The sequence below is a fragment of the Nansenia antarctica genome (genome assembly GCF_963989245.1).
Source record: "Nansenia antarctica genome assembly, chromosome: 2".
Classification (NCBI taxonomy): domain Eukaryota; kingdom Metazoa; phylum Chordata; class Actinopteri; order Argentiniformes; family Microstomatidae; genus Nansenia; species Nansenia antarctica.
The window spans coordinates 22,325,314-22,345,758 of record NC_137675.1 but is presented as its reverse complement, the minus strand read 5'-3'; the positions used below and the strand labels follow the sequence as shown (position 1 = coordinate 22,345,758).

The following is a 20,445-nucleotide window of genomic DNA, read 5'->3' as shown; positions in this document are numbered from 1 at the left end:
AAAAAAAAAAAACAGAACAGCATTTCTAAAATAAAATAAAACACGATTTAAAGGAAGAATTTCCACCAATTCTTTCCACCGCCCTCTGAGTAGCCAATAGATTTTACACATGACACGATTACGGTTCTACTTCCCAGTCTCATGTTCATTCCTGTTCACCCCAATTTAAAGTCATCTGTTTTTAACCAACCGCCTTTTCATCCCACCTTCCCTGAATTCCAAATGAATCCCCCGCCCCCCCCCCATGCAAATGCTTAAACCTGGTAGAAGTGGACAGGGGGGTATTCCATCAACGTCACTAAAGAAAAATCTAGGCTTATTTGGATAAATCTCGTGAGGTTTATCAAAACATGCCTGGATTTATTTATTTTTGTCTCGTGAGACTTATCGAAATAAGCCTAGATTACTCTTTAGTGACGTTGATGGAATACCCCCCAGGTGTGCACATGGTGGTGGAGATTCCACACCTAGCATATCAGATGGCAAGATGGAGTCACTACCCTAGGTCTAACACCTAGCCAGTCTCCTTAGAGCTACATAAGTTACTACGGGGTGATTTGGGATTCAGGGTCGGGTCAGCTCTTGTTTCCATTCACTTTACTCCCCCTCTCTCCTTACTCCTATCTAATTAAACTCTCACCCATAAGCCCCGATTTTATATGTCCCATTTAAACATGAACACATACTCACACGCACGCATGCACACACCCACACCCCCACACACACACACACTCTCTCTCTCTCTTTCTCCTGGACCTCTTCCATCTCTGTTTCTACACCTTTTCATCTAACTACTAGAGCTGTAAAGCCCTCCCACCCCTTTATATTTCCCCCGATTCTCTCTCCTCCGAGCTAGATCGTCTATCCCTGTCCAGTGACAAAGACCTCTCTCTGTCTCTCCCCCTGGCCATCTCTGGGGAGGTGGACCTCTCTCTGACATCGGCTCTCTCTCGGTCGTCGGCGGCCCTCTCTCGGTCGTCCATCCTCGGCGGTCTTTCGTCCGCCCCCGCTTCAGGTCTCCCGTCCTCCCGACGTCCCTCTCCTCCACCCTCCCTCCATCTTTCCTGAGAGGGGGATGGCTCTCGTTCTCGGGTGTGTGAGGATCTTTCTCTGGAGGACCTGGAAGTGGAAACAAACACAATCCGAAATGAAGACAGTATTATCTTTATCTTTATTATTATTAGGGATGCACCGAAATGAAAATTCTTGGCCGAGGCCGAAGCCGAATTTAAGGAAACACTTGGCCGAATACCGAATACCGAATGTGTATCGGCAGTTTTTAATTTGATCATTGCATAAACTAAATACATTTTGCTTTTTATTCATGCTTCTCAAAGAAAGAAATTGAGATTGAAAAAAAAGAACTTTTATATAACTTATTATAACTAATTATCGTGGGATTTAATCTCTACTGCTTTCCAGGGTTCAAGTTAATGATATTCATGATTTGTCTCTACATAGGCTTCAGAAAGTATTTAGATCCCTTCACTTTTTTCACATTTTTGAATAGATTTGCCATCAATCCACACACAGTACCCCATAATCTAAGTAAAAACGTTTTTTAATGTTTGCAAATGTATTAAAATGTAAATACAGAAATACCTCATGTACATAAGTATTCAGACCCTTTGTCACTCTTAAAATTAGGTCAAATGCTAAATGTCTTCAACAAGTCATTCAACAAGTTGAATTGAGTCCACCTGAGTGTAAGGATAATAGTTCATGTTATTTCAGAATGAATATCTTTTGTTTTTATAGTCTCTGGTTTGCATAGAAACCACCGCATGATACAGCTGCATGTCATAAACTCGTGTAGAACAGCTGGGAGTCTGAATATGTTTTCAACAAGGCAACAACTCTGCTTCTTCCGCTACGACTGCTAAGCTAACTAACTAGATGAGTGTAAGGTTGCGTTCGTAAAGTCGCTCTGAGAGCGCTGGAGCGCACACTGGGCCCGACGTCATAGAGAAACCGAGTCATTTGATTGGACGAGAGGCATTCCACGAGTGCTGATCGGATTTCCTGAGTGAATTTACGAACGCAGCCAGTTTTGAAAGCGCGTCGCCTCGCGCCGCGCGCCTGTTGAGAGTTATATTTAATTGTATTGCGTCATCAAAACACGGCCACTATTCGGTGGTAAACATTCGGTGTTGTTTCACACATTCGGCCGAATACCGAATGTGCTTTATTTTGCGATATTCGGCGGCCGAATGTTCGGTGCATCCCTAATTATTATTGATTATTAAGAAAGACCTCAGGTCAAGTCACACAAACAAGCTCTCACTGAAGACATTATCACATTACAATCACAGAATTTCCTCTCAGTTCTAAAGTAAATCCATTTGGGGGGTAAATACAGTAATAAGCATTACGTTTGAAATATGAAACCAGTCTTCTGTCATTGGGCCAGGAGTCCCCCCCCCCCCCCGGACTAAAAAAGGAGGAAAAACGAGGAAAAACTGAGGAGGCCTCAGTCATTAGGCTTCATGCAGGCCTCACCTCTTCCTCTTGTTCCTGTGAGTGTGGGAGCGTGAGCGGTGCCTGTCCTTGTGTCTATGCTTCCTATCCCTCTCCCTGTCCCGCTCTCCTCCTCCTCCTCCACCTCCACCTCCAGCACCCCCCTCTTCCCGGGAACGGGAGGAGTGGTGCCGTCTCGAGTGATGGGAGGATGAGCTTCCTCCCTCCCTAGAAAAGAGTGAAAAAAGAGTAAAAAAAGAAAAGAAAAGTAAGATGACATGAAATGAGCTGTACAACAAGATGAGTGCTGTACAAACAAAAAAGTGATTTTATACAAATATACAGATTGTTACTTTTAGCATACCTGTATCTTTCACCACTTCTTGATCTTGTCCTGGGGGTGGGGCGGGGGAGACAGGTTGATGTTATACCATACAAGAAAATAAGTAGGCCTTCATAGAATAAATGTCGATTTATTTATAAATCGATTGTCTGAAAGAATGATGTGAACAAATTGTATAACTTACCTCCGTCGATTAGTCTCTCTTTCTCTCTCCCTCTCCAGACCGCGTTCTCTTTCGCGCTCGCGCTCAGTCTCCCTCTCTCGTTCCCGCTCCAACTCCCACTCTCTCTCCTTCTCCTCCTCCCGGTCGCGCTCCTCCCTTCTTCTCATCCGCATCCTCTCTTGCTTCTCAACAACCGCTTTCTGTGGGAAGGGAATAAACATGAAAACGTCATGCCAACCATAACAAAACAACAACTATCATTCTGTTGTCAACTCAGAGGTCAACAACCACGTTCATACCAGTGGAGGCTGGTGGAGGCAGATATCGGAGGACAGGCTCTTGCAATGCATGGGACGGAATGAGGAATGGTACCAAATGCGTTTTGATACCATTACTCATTCCATTAATTACAATGAAACTGTCCTCCAATGTCTGCCTCCACTGGTTCATACAGGTGCTTCACTTCATGAGGAGTAAAACAGTCTGTATGAACACTGGTGTAAGAGTCATGTTGTTGTGGCCTGGGGTGATCCAGTGGTCTAGCACCACGGCCTACAGTGCACACACATGGCCGTGTCGGCTTGGGTTTGAATCCGGCTCATGCCCTGCCGACATACCATCTTCTCCTTACTTTCCTGTCTATCATCACTATCTCTATCCAATAAAAATGACAAATATAAGAGTGGGACTGCCCCACTGAGAAAAAGATAACTGTAAAAAAAGAGTATGTATTTGTTAATTCAGGTCTTGTGCGAGTGCGCTCTTCCACCTCACGAGGGGCGATGTAACACTTGCCTGTATCGATAGTCAGCAGTGATAACTCAAGTTTCATTTCAACCAATTTCATTATATACATGGGCGTCACCACCATATATTTGGGGGGGGACGTGTCCCCCCCACCTTTGAAACAAGGTCGTTTGGACCCCCCCACATTTGCCATCAAAAATATGTTGCATGACTGGTCAGCGTTATTTTCATTGCTTCACAATCAAATCCGTTCCACTTTATGAGTAGGGGATTGCCCATATCCAGAAGTCCACTCCGCGTTTTACTTCTGTTTTTAACACGGCAGCAGCAGAATCAGACACGCACGCAGATTCAAAACATTCAGACTGAGGCAAGACGATATTTAGATCATCCACCAAGATGGATATAAGGAAAAAAAATTCTAAGAAGAGAAAAGTAAGTCAAAGTCATCCAAGTTTTCCCGTGAGTGGCCAAACAGCAACATTGCGTTCTCCCAAGGTCAAACACAGCCAGCTTTTCTGATAAGAATGTTAGCACCTTATGAGACATTCTCTGTATTAGCAATAGAATTAGCATAGCCTACTAGCAACCAAATACGAGCTAGATCAGCTATATGGCACTAGCAGTTTTGTTAGGCATTACTAGTGCGGTTAGACATGTTTAAATGCAGAACAGACACAGGCGAAATGTCATCAAAAGCACAGAATGGCGACAAACACCTCACAGTGCTTACCTGTCCTGTTATTATTGCATCTCCTGCCCGTGTTCATTGCCCTGAGCATTTGCACAATTTAATTTGGCCATTGCACCCACCCAAAGAATCAATTTTGCATCTGATTGCTTGAGCTAGGGTTAAAAAATAAGAAGAAAACACCTGTTCCATTTATTTTTCTATTTCTAAAATGCTTGTGATTGTATTTTTTGTATTGATGATTGTATTTCTATGTCAAATGTTCTATTAGAGAAAAACAATATGAACAAGTGCTCAATGCATCCCCATTTCTCCTGATATAGGTGGTTGAGAATGAGAGTGAGTCAGAGGCAGGGGCAGCAGGCAGGGGCAGTGGAGACAGCTCTAATTCACTCTTTGATTTTTTTTGTTTGTTATAGTTGTATGTTCTGCAATGCACTGAAGAGGGCTAAGTTTGATTGTAATAGGCTCTGATTAGCCTAGGTACATATTTTATGTTTCCTCATAACTTTTTATTCAATTTGTTGACTCAAAGTTACCTCATTCTTTTCTAATTCACTCTTTGATTCTTTTTGAATCTTCATATTTAATAAAGTACCTAAAAAGTGCCACGTGTCAGTGTCAGGCCTCTGTGAGTTAAACCAAAACATAATAGTAGTCAGTAATTGCAGACCATGCCAGCTCCAAGGAAAAACAAAGAAAGAGGGAGATTATTTTGGGTGTAAAACGCACCAGAATGCAGGAAATTGAATCTACTATTTAAAAAAATTCGGGGGGGGGGGACCCCCAGACCCCCCGAAAAATAAGTGTCCCCCCCACATTCAAAAAGCTGCTGACGCCCATGATTATATATATATATATATATATTAATGTATTAATTTAACCAGGAGTTTATTTTACCAGGAGTCTCATTGAGATTTGAAATCTCGTTTACAAGAGCGTACTGGCCAAGACAGGCCTCAGCACATCTAACAGGATTGCAGACATAAAAATAACAGATAACAATTTACAATAGAAGCGTCCTTGGGTTTTTGAAAGGCGCTATAGAAATCGAAGTTATTATTATTAGTAATAATGAATAAATTACAGAATCATAAAATCTGAAAGTCGTCAACATCTGGATCACATCTGGAGGCGGGGCTTACCCTTAGCCTGTCCAGCTTCTCACGGATCTCGATGAAGCCTAGATGCAGCTTCCCGCCAAAGTGGTCGGCCAGGCGACGGTCGTTGTCATGGAGACCCAGGTAGGCGGAGCACACCTCGCACACCCTGAGCTTCTGCTGCTGGAAGCTGGACGCGGGCATCGAGTTCCTGTATACGTCCTGGGAGCACGAGCAGTGGTACAAAAGAATAACGTTAGAGAAACTGACTCTTAACTACTACTCCATAAATTCCAGGTTCCAGGTTAATGATTTCCTTCTCTTAATGATTAACTCACTTAACAGTGTTAATGTTCAGCACACCCATATACCAGCCATTCACATATCTAACAGCAACTTTGCTGGAAACAGGTTGATATTGGACTCAGCCTGTTATCAATATCTGTGTGATGTTTTGTTTTATTCATTTTATGTTTCCATCGAGGACCACTTTGGAAATAAGTGTTTTAAATAATGCTTTCAAGTGCTATCCTCTGGACATTACTTAGTGTCATGATGTGTAAATGACTCTATTGTTAATTTCCTAATAAAAATCAAATCAAATCTAATTTTTAAAAATCACATTACAAACAAGTGCACACAGATGCTATTGCCTGACAGGGATCTCACAGCATCGGAGCCCATTTCCCCTGACCCTGCTCTGACCCATCCAGCCCTCTGATCTGACCTCTGCCTCCTTCTTCATGGCGCGGGTCTTCTCCACGTTCTCCAGCACCTGCTGAGCCTCGTCCACGTTCCCCTCACCACCCAGCTGCTCCGCCCGGGCCAGCAGCTTCCCGATCTCCTCGTTCAGCTCATGGACCCGTTCAGCCTGGAGGAGGAGGAGGAGGACACCAGGGTTAGAACACAACAGAGACGACCAGGGGGGTATTCCATCAACGTCGCTAAAGGAAATTCCAGGTTTTTATTCCGATAAATCTCGCGAGAGTTATCAGAAAATAAACCTGGATTTTACTACTTTAGCGACGTTGATGGAATACCCCCCCAGGGGATAGAATGACAGCCGTTGTTTACATTCTTAGCAACCATCCAGATTTTATTAGCACTTGCAGGTGCACTGGTGGGTGCCTTTCTCCTCTCACTTCACCTGCAGTCGAAGTGTGTACAGCTAGGAAGCTAAACAACAGCCTAATAAGTAGAGAACATGATGATGACCACCACAAGGTTTTGAATTAAGACCAACCATGTGCTTCTAGCATGCCATGACTGCCAATGGCCCCTGGTCACCGGCATAGATTACTTCTTGGCTAAATGCCAAAACTGTAAATGTAATGTGCTCCTACGGTAGGGAAGGACACATCTCTTAGGTGGGCGTGGCTCAAGAGGTAGAGCTTGCATCTAATGATAGAGGTTCAATCCCCGGCTGGCCACGTGTCGAGGTGTCCTCGAATTTATTGTTAGTCCCTAAATTGTTCCTAACGAGCGGGCCGGCGCCTTGCATGGTAGCTTGCTGCCATTGGTGTGTGAATGTGTGTATGAATGGGTGTATGAGAGGCCATTGTAAAGCGCCATTGGAATAAGGCGCTATATAAGTATATCACTTTAAATAACGTGAAAAAATACTATTGTGCAATATGACAACCCTAGTTGACTATCTGTACAGTATAGTACAGTGGATTGTGTACATAGCCTTTATTTATGTAAACCAGCTCCTTACCTTCTTGTGTTTTTTCTTTTTCTTTTTTTCTAAAAGTGTTTTTTTTTCCCCTTTCCTAACACCAGGGGAGCCACCCCTCCTAAATGTCGTTGTTTGGTACCTGTACTGTAGCAATGACAATAAAGTCCATTCATTCATTCATTCAAGTGCAGTCAATTTACACAGAGTAAGAGTCAGTCACCTTAGCAGCGACTTCAGCGCTTATCTCCTCCTGTGTCTCGGCCAGTCTCTTCTTGGCCAGCTCAGTCCTGCGGTCACAGTCAGCGATGAAAGACTGCAGATGTTCAGCAGCCTGAAAAAGAAAGATGAGAATGAAAGAGAGAAAGAGAGGGGGGGGTAAAGTGAAACCTGAGATACAGAACCGAGTGGTGGGAATTTACTGAGCCAAACCTATAAGCCATAACGTGTCTACAGGACGCAGTTACGACATTGGAGGTGTGATGTGGCAACGGGACTCACGTCAAGCTCGAAGAAGTACTCCTGCTGTTTGGAAGCGATCTCAAAGTCAGCTCTGAGGGCCAAGTCATGGACCTTCACGCACTCTCCCAGGTCCATCCTCTGAAGCAGAACATCAACATCAACACCGTGAATTACAATCAACAAATCTATAAAAACTCACTTTACTCTCTGGCGCAAACATCTGACGGTGTGTTTTAGGTTAAGGGAGATGGTGACAAGTTGTGATGAATCAGGTGGTGTTGATTCTAGGGAATGATTTTCTTTCAGCAGCTATTCAGGGAAAACAAAAACATTTAATTTGACTGATTTATTTTATTTATTGTGCTTTGTTGGTATAGACTGATGTCTGCTGGAATGTTCAATAAAAGTTGTTTTTTTTTCAATCTCAATTTCTTTCTTTGAGAAGCATGAATAAAAAGCAAAATGTATTTAGTTTATGCAATGATCAAATTAAAAACTGCCGATACACATTCGGTATTCGGCCAAGTGTTTCCTTAAATTCGGCTTCGGCCTCGGCCAAGAATTTTCATTTCGGTGCATCCCTAGTTGATTCTTTATTTATGTTTGACTCACGGTGCCTGAGAGAATGTCATGAGGGCAGGAGTCAAGCAGGTGACTCTTGCAGACCCGTTCATCTGTGAATTTGATTCTCTGGCGCATGCTGTCCCCTAAAGAAAGAACACATCATCAAACAGGGATAACTGATTGGTATCGATGGGTTTGAAGCAAATGTCATAACGACATAATCTTAGTTCAAAGCGTCTCAAACTCATATCAACAAGAGGCTATTTCGACACCGTTTCAAAGAGTCGTGCTTGCTCTTTCGTGTTTACTTTAGGCTTACGACAACAGGTAGCTTAGCCTGCTAGCAGCCGTGGGCTAACTTGACTAGGCACGACCGGATCAATGGCTAGGCTAGCTAGGCTAACAGTTAGCTTATAGGCTAGTACAAACATTTCCTCTGAAGTAGGAAACTGCCTCGCCTTAAACGTTTCGTCTAAAAAAAAAAGCTATCCGTCGTAACTCACCGTCTCTCCCGGTCCCCATCAGCTGGTCCAACATCGCTCTCATCTGCGCCTGGGCCGACATGTTTCTATCACACAGACTCTCTCCACGCCGATGGTCTCTGCATGCAGCCCGCGACCACAGGCCTCGTGTAGCCACGAACAACTTTTTCTCAAGTTCTCCGGGATGACTAGTTAAGATACAAAACTAGCTCGCTAAATATTCTATCGAGACCCTGCCACCGCTAAACGCTCGTGAATATTTTGGGCATATGACCTCACTTTGCTGTCTAAGCTAACCAGTTCAGCTAGCTTTTATCTATTTCGAATGTGTCCCTCTCTCTCTCTCTCTTCCCGTATGGTCTCTCAGCTCGTCGTCATGGCGAAGAGGGGGGTGAGAGAGCCTCTCTGACTGGAAGTGGATAGAAAGTGGCGGGGTTGTTGGAAGCTTATTTGAAGATTTGTTGAGGTAAAATCGAAGATTCTTCGATAGTCGCTTAGTAGACCGTAAAGATCAAAATCACACCGCCCGTGTGCTTACTGATATTTCGTATTTTTATTTATTCGCAAATGTCCTTTTTTAATTTCCGATTTCCTCTTCCCCCGGCAGCGCGCTCTGAGCCTCGAGGAAATACTGCAGTCCTCGCGCGCTGGTTGGCTGTTTAGACGGCGAACGTCGCGAATAAACGACGCGACGTCACAACGTCGAAATAACACGGTCGACGTTTGTAACATATCGTCCTTCACTCATGTCAATCGGCCTTTAAAGCTTTGTGCATTGCAGATGTTGTGTAAGTGTGCGCACATTACTGCTTATTTACGCCTAAACTGGGTGTGTGAAAGGTAAAAAAAAATTTTTTTTTTTTAAACTGGCATTACCAAGAAAATAAACGTAGCCTTCCGCACTGCAAAAACTGAATATACATTGTGTTTGACACATGCTGTTGATTACTTGCTCTCTAGGGTGTCTCACCAAATGAGAAATTTAAACCGCATCATCATATGTCCATTTCTCTTTATTTGGCGTCACACCCTGAACCATTAGAACCAGCCTCCTGGAGACAGCAGCATATAATACGTCCCGCCCACCGCAGACTGGAAAAATGGCGACGGCTGTGTTGCGCGTCTCCCGGCAGCTTTTATCTCGAAACACGGGAGTAGTAAGCCGTAACAGCGGCTCGAAACCGTCTAACACTGCGAGGCTGACCCCATGTCGAACTGTTGTAACATCAACATCGGGCGCTATTCTACCGAAACCGGATAAAGTGAGTATTATTGCATGGTTAAACCTGTCAGTGTCGTTTACGCCGAGGACTCTCTAGGGTGTGTCCACGAATAGATTGAAATCAGTTGAGCGAATGGAAACTCAGGATATTAGGAGCGACAGCTGGTGTAGCCAATGAACGGAAGTTTGGTTTGTCCAAGTCAACTATACGGAAGTAATTAGCCATTATTTTTAGCTACTTATCTCTGAAAACCGAACACAAACTCGAAATTAAGCACCCTATTATATTTTATTATGCCTTGATTTAACGATTGCACTAGTTTTAGTCTGTTTCTCGTGTTAAGCACGCCACCAGTAAATAGATTAGGTTTAGATTAGGTGTTAGGCGATAGTCCATGACATGTAATGTCATGTCAAATAAATAACATGCATACAATTTGCCATTTCAGATTGTGTCGGTTTTGTCGACCACTGAACTAATTATTAACGTATTGTATGACTACAGAAGAGAGGAAAGAGAAGAATATCTTTATTCTTAAAAAATAATAATAATCAGATATTCAGTTGTAAGAGTAGGCCCTAATACTATAGGCCTACACAATTCCTTGAAAATGTGCCAATGAACAATTCATTAGACGTAAATCTTACAGAAGCAAGAAAAGTCTATTTGTAGCCTTTATTAACAGCTCCTGCATTCATCTACATTAATGTAAATGTTCTCTCTTTTGCATATTTTTCAGACCTCTTTTGGCCTCATCCGCATGACAATATGCGTTGTGCCCTTCCTGTATGTCGGAACCCTGATCAGCAAGAACTTTGCAGCTCTGCTGGAGGAGCACGACATCTTCGTCCCAGAGGATGATGATGATGATGACTGAACCCAGGTCAGTGTCAGTGATGAAGGTGGATGGATTCTTTGTAACAGGGATGTACAGCATCACTGTTGGTAACGGGTCGTGGAGGTAGAAGATGCATCGTCCTTATATAGACACCCTCCCTCCCTCCCTAACACCCTCCCTCCCTCCCTAACACCACTGGTCCTATACTGCTGTACTGGTGAAGGGCAAGCAGTGCAAATAGGGAAGATAAAGGCATGCAGAAATGAAAGTTCCTTAATGAAAATTGTATATTTTGTAAAGACTAAACTACATGGAGGAAAAGAGTATCTGCTGCAAAAAGAATGAAGAAATGTAGGAATTTTAGGACCATTTTAAGGTTCATTTCTTTCTCTCCTCCCAGGGTGCTTTGCAATCATGATGTTGTGCTGATATGACAGAGAGAGAGAGACAACGCCCCCCGGGAGAGGATCACTGCGACCTCCTGATGACCTCACCACTCCATGGCCTTAAATTCATCCCTTTATCTCTCTCCTCCATTCTCCCCCTTCTCACCTCATTGCCATGGATACTTAAGAGTTTGTTTTTATATCAATGTGAGGCCATACATACACAGTTCAGCCTTCACTCTTGTTTGCATGTGTCTTAATATCAACTCAATAAAATGAGTCCATGTGTGGAACAAAAAAACATTTGAAGTCAGTGTTTTGTTTGTGCTTTTGTGTTTGCTTTGTTACAGTTTGCTTTGGTCTTAAAACGGCAGCCATAGATACCAGTCATAACCAAGACATCATATTATATTGAGTTGTTATTATTATATATGACTTCAGTCTCGGCTCAGTCTGCTCTCTTGGTGGTCCGTCTCAGCAGGTGTCCCCACCCTCACCCAGGCCCGGCGCCAGAACCAGCACCGTGGGTGATCAGGGACTGACGGAGGGTGGGAGGGTGGGGGGAGCTAGCGGTAGCAAGGCTGACGGGGGTGCTAGCAGTAGGCGGTAGCGGTGGCTATGGACGGGTACTAAATCGGACCCACAGTAAATACAAATGAGACCTGGAATATCATCAATTCAGAAAAAAAAAGTCTTAATTTTGGATCGGGTGGGCAAGACGCATGTTTGGGTGGGCTGAGTCCCCCCCCTGCCCATAGCTACCGCCGGCCTTGCCCTCACCCCTCCTCCCACTCATGTGTCCCTCGCCCCCTCCTGCAGCGCAGCGTTGGCCAGTCTCAGATGTTCCCTCAGGGCGCCTATCTCTATCTCACTGTGACCCTTGGCCCCACTCAGCTCCACGTACGCCCCCGTATAGCGATCACACGCAGACTGCTTCTCCTATAGAGGGGGGCGGGCCCCAAAGAGAAACACACAAGAGAGGAAGTCAATTTGAAGAATCATAAATCATCGTTATTTGTTGTGTTTATGTTGTGATGTGTTCATGGTCTCCATGGTTACACGGAGGGTGGAACAGAAGACAGGTGTGTTCTGGTACCTTAGTGAGAGACTGCGCTTCATTCCTTAGACAGCTGATCTCCTTCTGAAGATACTGGACCTCGTTCTCCTTGGCTCGCAACAGCGTCTGCAGCACGACACAAATGCGTTAAGTGTAAGATGCCAATTGATACAATCAATATTACTTCACAAACCCTTCGATGTTGAGTCACGTGGAGAAAGAGTTATTCTAGCCTACTGCTGCTGTCTAGGGGCCAAAAGTAAGTGATCTATTTTTCTGGAGGCTAGTGTTCACACGGGTGGTTATTTTTAGCACTTGACATGTTGTCATGATTATCCGAATTACTCGTATCCCGCCAATAGGTGGCAGTGTGTACTGCACCACGATGTGACCAACCAGCACTGGACAACACGACTCCACAGCAGTCAACAAAAACATTCCCTCAGACTGTCAGCGTTTTTTTGTTGTTGTTTTTCTTACCTCCAACTCCGAGGGACTGCGCTCACTGTTGCCAGGGGAGACGAAACCTGACCTCTGACCTGTAATGAAGTGGCGCATGCGACTGATCTCTTCGGTCAGGTGTGCCTGTAGCTCCTGAGAGGAAACAGGTGAAAAGAAACAGTTAAATGTTCAAATGAACACCCAAGAACACCAACACCAACACTGATACTGAACAACCTACGGTTATGTATGCATGATAACGTGGATCAGAAAAATCTCACTCTCTCTCTGCTTTCTGACCTGGTTCTGTCTGCGTAGCTGTTCCATCTCTCTCTCTTTCCGGCACAGCTCTGTCTGCCTCTCTCCGCTGCTCTGCTCTGCCTTGTTCAACTCCAGGCACTTCTGAGAGTATCTCTCTGATAGGCCGTCCAGCTCACTGCGCAAGGCATCAGCCTGGGACCTGGGACACACACACACACACAGACACACACACACAGACACACACAGACACACACACAGACACACACACAGACACACACAGACACGCAAAACAATCATTTACCTCAATTCCCACATCTTTAACGTACAGACTCAAAGAGAACATACACCCACAAAATGTTTTTTGCATTTGTTTTTGTATACACGTGAAAAAAGTATAAACGCACTTACTGTAATGCCGAAGCAAATTCCTATATGTGTATGCATAATGGCAATAAACGTTATCTGAATCTGAATCTGAATCCGGTGTTCTGTCAAAAGAGAAACTCACATCTGTCCTCTGCACGACGGGTCTGTGGGGAAGCCCCCTCCACCCAACCTCCTTGCCTTCTCCACCTCCCTCTCCACCTCCTCCCTGTGAGCCTTCTTCAGTGCCTCCACAGCTACAAAGCGAGGGAGGGGGTGACATTGACGAAAGACAAGAGAGGAGAAAAGCAGCAGATGACGGTGTCATTAATTATAGCAATGACACTACACAAAGTATAACCAAACTGATATGATGGTCCTCTATGGCTCAGTTGATAACAACGGTGCTAACAACGCTTAGGTTGGGGGTTCGATTCCCGCTGGGATCATTTATACTGAAAAATGTATGCACTCACTGCAATGTAAGTCGCTTTGGATAAAAGCGTCAGCTAAATGGCGTATATATGTTACGGTACATGTGGGAATACGGTACATGTGGGAAAACTAGGGTTAGGGTTAGGTGCTAGGGTGCTACGGTTACGGTTAGGGTTAGGGTTAGGGGTAGACATGCCAGCATGTACCAAGTCGACGTAGCACCTAACCCTAACCCTAGTTTTCCCACATGTACCGTATTCCCACATGTACTTACTTACTTACGCCTATCGCTCCTTTTGGAGGAGCATAGGCCGTCGACAACAGTTCGCCAGGGTCCTCTGTCCTGTGCTTTGCTTTCCAGCTGTTTCCATGTTAGTCCACTCTGTGTGATGTCTGTCTCCAAGTCCCTGCGCCAGGTGTTCTTGGGCCGGCCTCTCTTCCTTTTGCCTTGGGGGTTCCATCTAAGGGCCTGTCTGGTGGTGCTGGTGTTTGGTTTGCGTAGTGTGTGGCCGATCCATCCCCACCTTCTTCTCTTGATTTGTTCTTCCACTGGTTGTTCGCCCGTTCTCTGCCAGAGATCGTTGTTACTGATGGTATCTGGCCAGTGGATGTTCAGGATCCGCCTCAGGCATCTGTTGATGAATGACTGCACTCTAGTCATTGTGATCTTGGTTGTCCTCCACGTCTCTGATCCGTATAGGAGTACTGGCTTGATGTTGGATTTGAAGAGTCTGATCTTTGTCCGCTGACTGATTACCTTGGAGCTCCAGATGTTCTTTAGTTGGATGTATGAGGCCCTTGCCTTGCTGATTCTTGCTCTGACATCTGCCTCCGTGCCACCCTTCTTGTCTATGATGCTACCTAGGTAGGTGAAGGATTCTACTTCCTCGAGTGCTGTTCCCTCCAGGTTTACTGGGTCTTCGTTGTTTGTGTTGATCTTTAGGATTTTGGTCTTTGCTTGGTGGATGTTGAGGCCTAGTTGTGTTGAGGTGTCTGCCAGTATGTTTGTCTTCTCCTGCATCTGTTGTCGACTGTGGGATAGTAGGGCAAGGTCGTCTGCGAAGTCTAGGTCGTCCAGTTGTGTTGAGAGTGTCCACTGGATCCCGTTTCTCCTCTGTGCCGTTGTGGTCTTCAATATCCAGTCAATGGCCAGGAGGAAGAGGAAGGGGGACAGTATACCGCCTTGCCTTACTCCGGTCTTCACTTGGAAGCTTCGTGTGAGCTGCCCGCTGTGTATGACTCTGCAGGTCATTCCTTCATAGGAGTTCCTCATGATGTTGACAAGCTTTTCTGGTATGCCGTAGTGTCGAAGCAATTTCCAGAGGGTGTTTCTGTGGAGACTGTCAAATGCCTTCTCGTAGTCTACAAAGTTGATGTATAATGGAGAGTTCCATTCCAATGATTGCTCAACTATGATTCGGAGGGTTGCAATCTGGTCTACACATGATCTATTGGGTCGGAAGCCTGCCTGCTGGTCTCTTAGCTGCGGATCCACCACTTTCGTTATTCGCTCGAGGAGGATTCTGTTGAAGATTTTTCCTGGCACTGATAAAAGCATGATTCCTCTGTAGTTGTGGCATTGGCTGAGGTCTCCTTTCTTAGGTATTTTGACCAAGTAGCCTTCTTTCCAGTCTGTTGGCCCTTCCTCTTCCTCCCATATCTTCTCGAACAGGGGGTGTAGCATCTCTACCGAGGTGTCTATGTCTGCCTTCAGTGCCTCGGCAGGGATGTTGTCTGGTCCTGCTGCCTTACTATTCTTTAGTTGTGCAATGGCCTGTTGGATTTCCTGCTTGCTGGGCTTTCCACAGTTGATGACTAAGTCAGTCTCCGCAGGTTGAATGTCCGGGGGGTTATGTGGTGTCGGTCTATTCAGGAGTTCTTCAAAATACTCTGCCCATCCCTCTTGCTGTTGGTCCAGTCTTGTGATGGTCTTTCCTTCCTTGTTTTCGATTGGTCGTTCTGGCCTGCTGAACTTTCCGGACAGTTTCTTGGTGGTGTCATACAGTTCCTTCATGTTTCCTTTTGCTGCTGCCTCTTCTGCTTCTTTAGCCAGGTTGTCGATGTAGTTTCGCTTGTCCTTCTTGGCATTTCTTTTGACCTTTCTGTTTGCCTCAGTGTACTCTCTTTGGGCTTTTGCCTTGGTTGCCCTTGTTCGGCTGTTGTTAACGTCTGTCTTTTTCTGTCTCCTTTCTTCTATGTTGCGTAGTGTTTCTGCTGATATCCACTCTTTATGGTTTCTCTTCTTTATTCCAATCACTTCCTTACATGTTGTTATGAGGGTTTCCCTTATCCTTTCCCATTGGTCTTGCTGGTCTCCTTCGTCACTGCTTAGATCTTGCAAGGCTTGATATCTGTTCTTCAGCTTCAGTGTGAACACTTCTCTTGTCTGTGTGTCTTTTAAGAGGTGGACATTGAATTTCTGTTTCTTTGATGTTGTTTCCATCCAGTGCTTCTTCAGTTTCAACTTGAGCATAGCGCTTAGTAGGTGGTGGTCTGATGCTATGTCTGCTCCTCGCCTTACTCGCAGGTCCTGTAGTGATCTCCTGAACTTGCTGGTTATGCAGAAGTGGTCTATCTGGTTCTCGGTCACTCCATCCGGTGATACCCAGGTTGCCTTGTGGATCCTCTTATGTGGGAAGACGCTTCCTCCGATAACCAGGTTGTTCAGGGCACAGGTGTCCACAAATCTCTCTCCATTCTCATTCATTTCTCCTAGGCCATGCTTTCCCATCACTTTTTCGAAGCCTGTGTTGTCTCTGCCAATCTTTGCATTGAAGTCCCCCATGAGAATGTTGATGTCTTTTCCTTTTTGTTGATCCAGGATGCTCTGCAGTCTGTTGTAGAACTCATCCTTTTTTCCATCGTCACTGTCATTGGTTGGTGCATAGCATTGTATCACGTTCAACTTGATTTTCCTTTTCTTGGTTCTGAAGGTGGCTGTTATAATTCTTGATCCATGTGCCTCCCATCCAATCAGTGCTTTCTTTGCTGTTGTTGATAGCAAAAGGCCAACCCCCTCAGTGTGAGGGGCTTTGTCTTCTTCGTGCCCAGAGTAGAGTAGCAGCTCTCCTGTCTGCAGTCTTTGTTGTCCAGATTGTGTCCATCGTGACTCACTAATTCCTAAAAGATCTAGTTTGTACCTCTTCATTTCTGCTGCTACTTGTATGGTTTTTCCGGTCTCATACAAGGTCCTGACGTTCCATGTTCCAATTCGTATGTCTCTGGTTGACAGAAGGGGTTTCGGCTCTGTGACTTCTGTGACTTGACAGCTTTCATCACACAGCGTCATATTTCCTCTCATTGAGGATCCTTCTTCTTCCAGGGCTGAGGTCTGTTCTGTTGTCAACGTTTTTGTAACGGATTGTTTTCTACGGGATGGGGTTGTTGGCCCCACGCCCAACCCCCAACCTGGAGGACCAGGTGCTGCTTTTCGTCTGGCCCCTCCTCTGAAACCTGCCCGGCTTGGTTGAACCTGCCAGGGGTGTAAACCCCGGCCGGTATAGCTCTCAGAGTCATAGAAGCACACAAGCTGCCCCACCACGGCAAGGTATCAGCACGATGGTAACCACATGTACCGTAACATATATACCACAACACAAAACCCACCTCTTCAAGCTTGCCGTCACCAGTTAACCCTCTTCCCTTCCCATGTGTCCCCAGCACTACCTAAATTAGGCCCCTATACTTTCTTTCTTTTATTTATTTTTTGTTTCTTTTTATTATTACTACTCAACCTTTTCAGTTTGTAAAGCGTCTTTGAGTGTCTAGAAAAGCGCTATGTAAGTCTAATGTATTATTATTATTATTATTATTATTATGAACACATTAAACATATCATGACGCGCAGTTCAACATACAGTATTACATAATGAATTTTGTCCCACACAGGTCTCAATGACCGCTCTCTCCCCCCCCTGCTGTGTCACCTTGTGCAGCGGCCTGGCTCTCCTCCTGCAGCAGCCTGTCCCTCTCTCTCTCCAGCTCTCTCATCTCTCTGGCGTGCTTCTCCTGCAGCTCCTGCCGTTCCCTGCGGTGGGCCGCCTCCATGGCCTCCAGCCGGACCCCGCAGGGGGCCCCGGGGCCGCAGGGACTGTCCACCTCCATCCCCATCGCCACGCGCTCTTTACGCAGGCACTCCACCTGCTGCCTCAGGGACGAGGCCTGACAACCAGGGGCGGGTAGGAGAGGGGGAGAGGTGGGGAAGGTGATGGGGGGTACGAGAGGGGGAGAGGTGGAGAGAGGGGAAGGTGGAGGGGGAAGAGGGGATGGTGAGGGGGGGTAGGAGAGGGGGAGAAGGTGATGGGGATAGGAGAGGGAGAGAGGTGGAGAGAGGGGAAGGTGGAGGGGGAAGAGGGGATGGTGAGGGGGGTAGGAAGGGGTGGAGGAGGAAGAAGGGAAGGTGAGGGAGGGGGAAGAAGGGAAGGTGAGCGGGGTGGAAGAGGGAGGAGAGGGGAGAAGAGGGAGAGGAGATATGCTTTATGCAAATTATCCATGTGTATGAATGTTGATGTTGAATGTTGATGTGTATCAATATAGATGTCAGATTTTGTCTTTTGCGATGTGTTTTTTGTTTGTTTTATGATTCCTTACAGGGCAAACATGTTAAAGAACATTTATCCATCATCTTGAGTAAGGAAATCACACCGTACCTCCCTCTGCAGGGCCCTGCTCTGCAGCGGTTTGCTGCACGGACTGACAGATGCAGAATCTGCACTGCATCTGGTTGGCTGATCTGACTGTGCACCAATCAGAGACAACGCGCTCATCTCCCTGAACGACAGCCTCTCAAGCTCCGCCCACTTCTTGTTGACATCCGAGTCCACCTGAGTGACGGGTATGGGTACACTCCCCTTCTTCAGCTCCATAGAGTCCCACCTGCTGCCCATCTCGCTGAAGGGGATCCCGGACTCGAACCACTTGTTCCTCTCCTCCAATCGCTTGGCTTGCTCTCTGTCCCAGCCCTCCCCCGCCTCTCTCTGACCAGCTGACGGTAGTAGGTCAGAGGGTGCGTCATCAGCGTCCCGGGGGTCCAGGTGATGATGATGATGGTTAGAGGCGGAGTTAGCGATCGGTCGCCTGTCGTCGCCAGTAGGCCTAGAGGGAGGCGGGGCTGAGGTCACGGGCCGAAAGCGAGAGCTCTCTTTCTCACTGTTGCTGTCCGATTGTCTGTAGCAGGCATAGAGGGGAAAGATGAGCATGTGCTGTTGAGTGTTGAGTTGAATCGATGTGTGTGTGTGTGTGTGTGTGTGTTGTGTAACGTTTGTGGAGATCTATACAATCTAAATGTTGTTTGTGCTCTAACCATTTCCTGGCTGACTGCATGCCCGCAGGGATTTGTGTAAAAATGTATTGAACTGGATTGATCGGGCTACTCTACAGTACGTTATATAACAAGGATATACAGTACCAGTCAAAAGTTTGGACACACTTTCCCATTCACTTGAACTAGTTTACTTTAGTGAACTAGTGAACTAGTTTACTTTAGTGAACTAGTGAACTAGTTTACTTTAGTGAACTAGTGAACTAGTTTACTTTAGTGAACTAGTGAACTAGTTTACTTTAGTGAACTAGTTCACTGACTAGTGAACTAGTGAAGTCAAGTGCAGTGAATTCTTTATTGGACAATGAAAGACACACTCACTGTGTCATGTCAGGTGAGTGTCTGCTCTGGACGACGTGCCTGAGGACTCTCACCCAGTTCCTCCTGAGTCTGGAGGAGGCGGCTGAGAGGGTGAACACTGCCTGCTTTGTCTGTCAGACATCAAAGGAGGAGAGGAACCCAGACACTTTACAGGATTTACAAACAAAGGACCAATCTAAAGCATGATGTAGGAAAAAGTCTGTGTGTGTGTGTGTGTGTCAGGGTTCCCACACCTTCTGAAACATCAAATTCAAGCACCTTTCAAGACTTTCAAGACTCAATTCCCTCAAGTTCAAGGACCCAACACGGCATAGTGTGCGTGTGTGCGTGCAAGTGTGCATGTTCGTGCGCGTGTGTGTGTCTGTCTATGTATCATCATGACAGGGCATGGTTAAAAAGTCCGCAACTAGGGCAAAATAATTTTTCAGTTTTTTCCAGATTATGAAAGGACCTTGATTTCTTTTTCTCAAATTCACAAACTTTCAAGGATTTGTGGGAACCCTGGTGTGTGTGTGTGTGTGTGTGTGTGTGTGTGTGTGTGCATGTGTGTGTGTGTGTGTGTGTGTTTGAGAGAGAGAGAGAAAAAGAGAATGAAACATTTGGCAGTACACACATGTATCTGGAAACCATAGTTTGTCTCCAAGTCAATATCCAGAACGTTGACACAGGACATCAGATCTATCTCCCCGTCCAAGTCGTCAGACTACGACAGAGAATAAGGAACCGGTTAGATGACAGAGAATGGGTCCAATTAGAGAACTTATATGTGACAGTCGCTGGTGAAAACAGGAACAAGTCGCCAACCGATCAAATGTTCAGACTTTTATTCAGAAAAATGTAAAGAAATGTCAACATTGTTGAAAATCAACGACACACTCGCTAGTCAAGCCAAAACATAGCAATGCAATGTGTTCGGGGAGTAATCCCCACTACTCCACACTAACTAGGTAGTAGTGGGGATTCCTCACCGAATCCATTGCATTGCTATGTTTTGGCTTGACTAGCGAGTGTGTCATTGATTTTCAACAACGTTGATGTTTATTTACATTTTCCAGAATAAAAGTCTGAACATTAAATCGGTTGGCGACTTATTCCTGTTTTCACCAGGTGCTGTCA

At 45.6% G+C, this 20,445-nt stretch overlaps 1 protein-coding gene across 1 annotated transcript; it reads right to left on the bottom strand.

The window, feature by feature from the left end:
- Positions 1 to 821: 821 nt before the first annotated feature.
- On the bottom strand, positions 822 to 9,022 carry LOC308176063 (putative RNA-binding protein Luc7-like 1; the record flags this gene model as incomplete). Its single annotated transcript, XM_080550660.1, has 10 exons — positions 8,706 to 9,022; positions 8,251 to 8,345; positions 7,678 to 7,776; positions 7,400 to 7,510; positions 6,229 to 6,372; positions 5,547 to 5,723; positions 2,985 to 3,163; positions 2,822 to 2,851; positions 2,500 to 2,685; positions 822 to 1,119 (listed from the first exon to the last, which is right to left on the bottom strand). The coding sequence occupies exons 1-10, from the start codon at positions 8,764 to 8,766 to the stop codon at positions 822 to 824; spliced, it is 1,380 nt and encodes a 459-aa protein (XP_080406786.1). The 5' UTR covers positions 8,767 to 9,022.
- Positions 9,023 to 20,445: the final 11,423 nt, after the last annotated feature.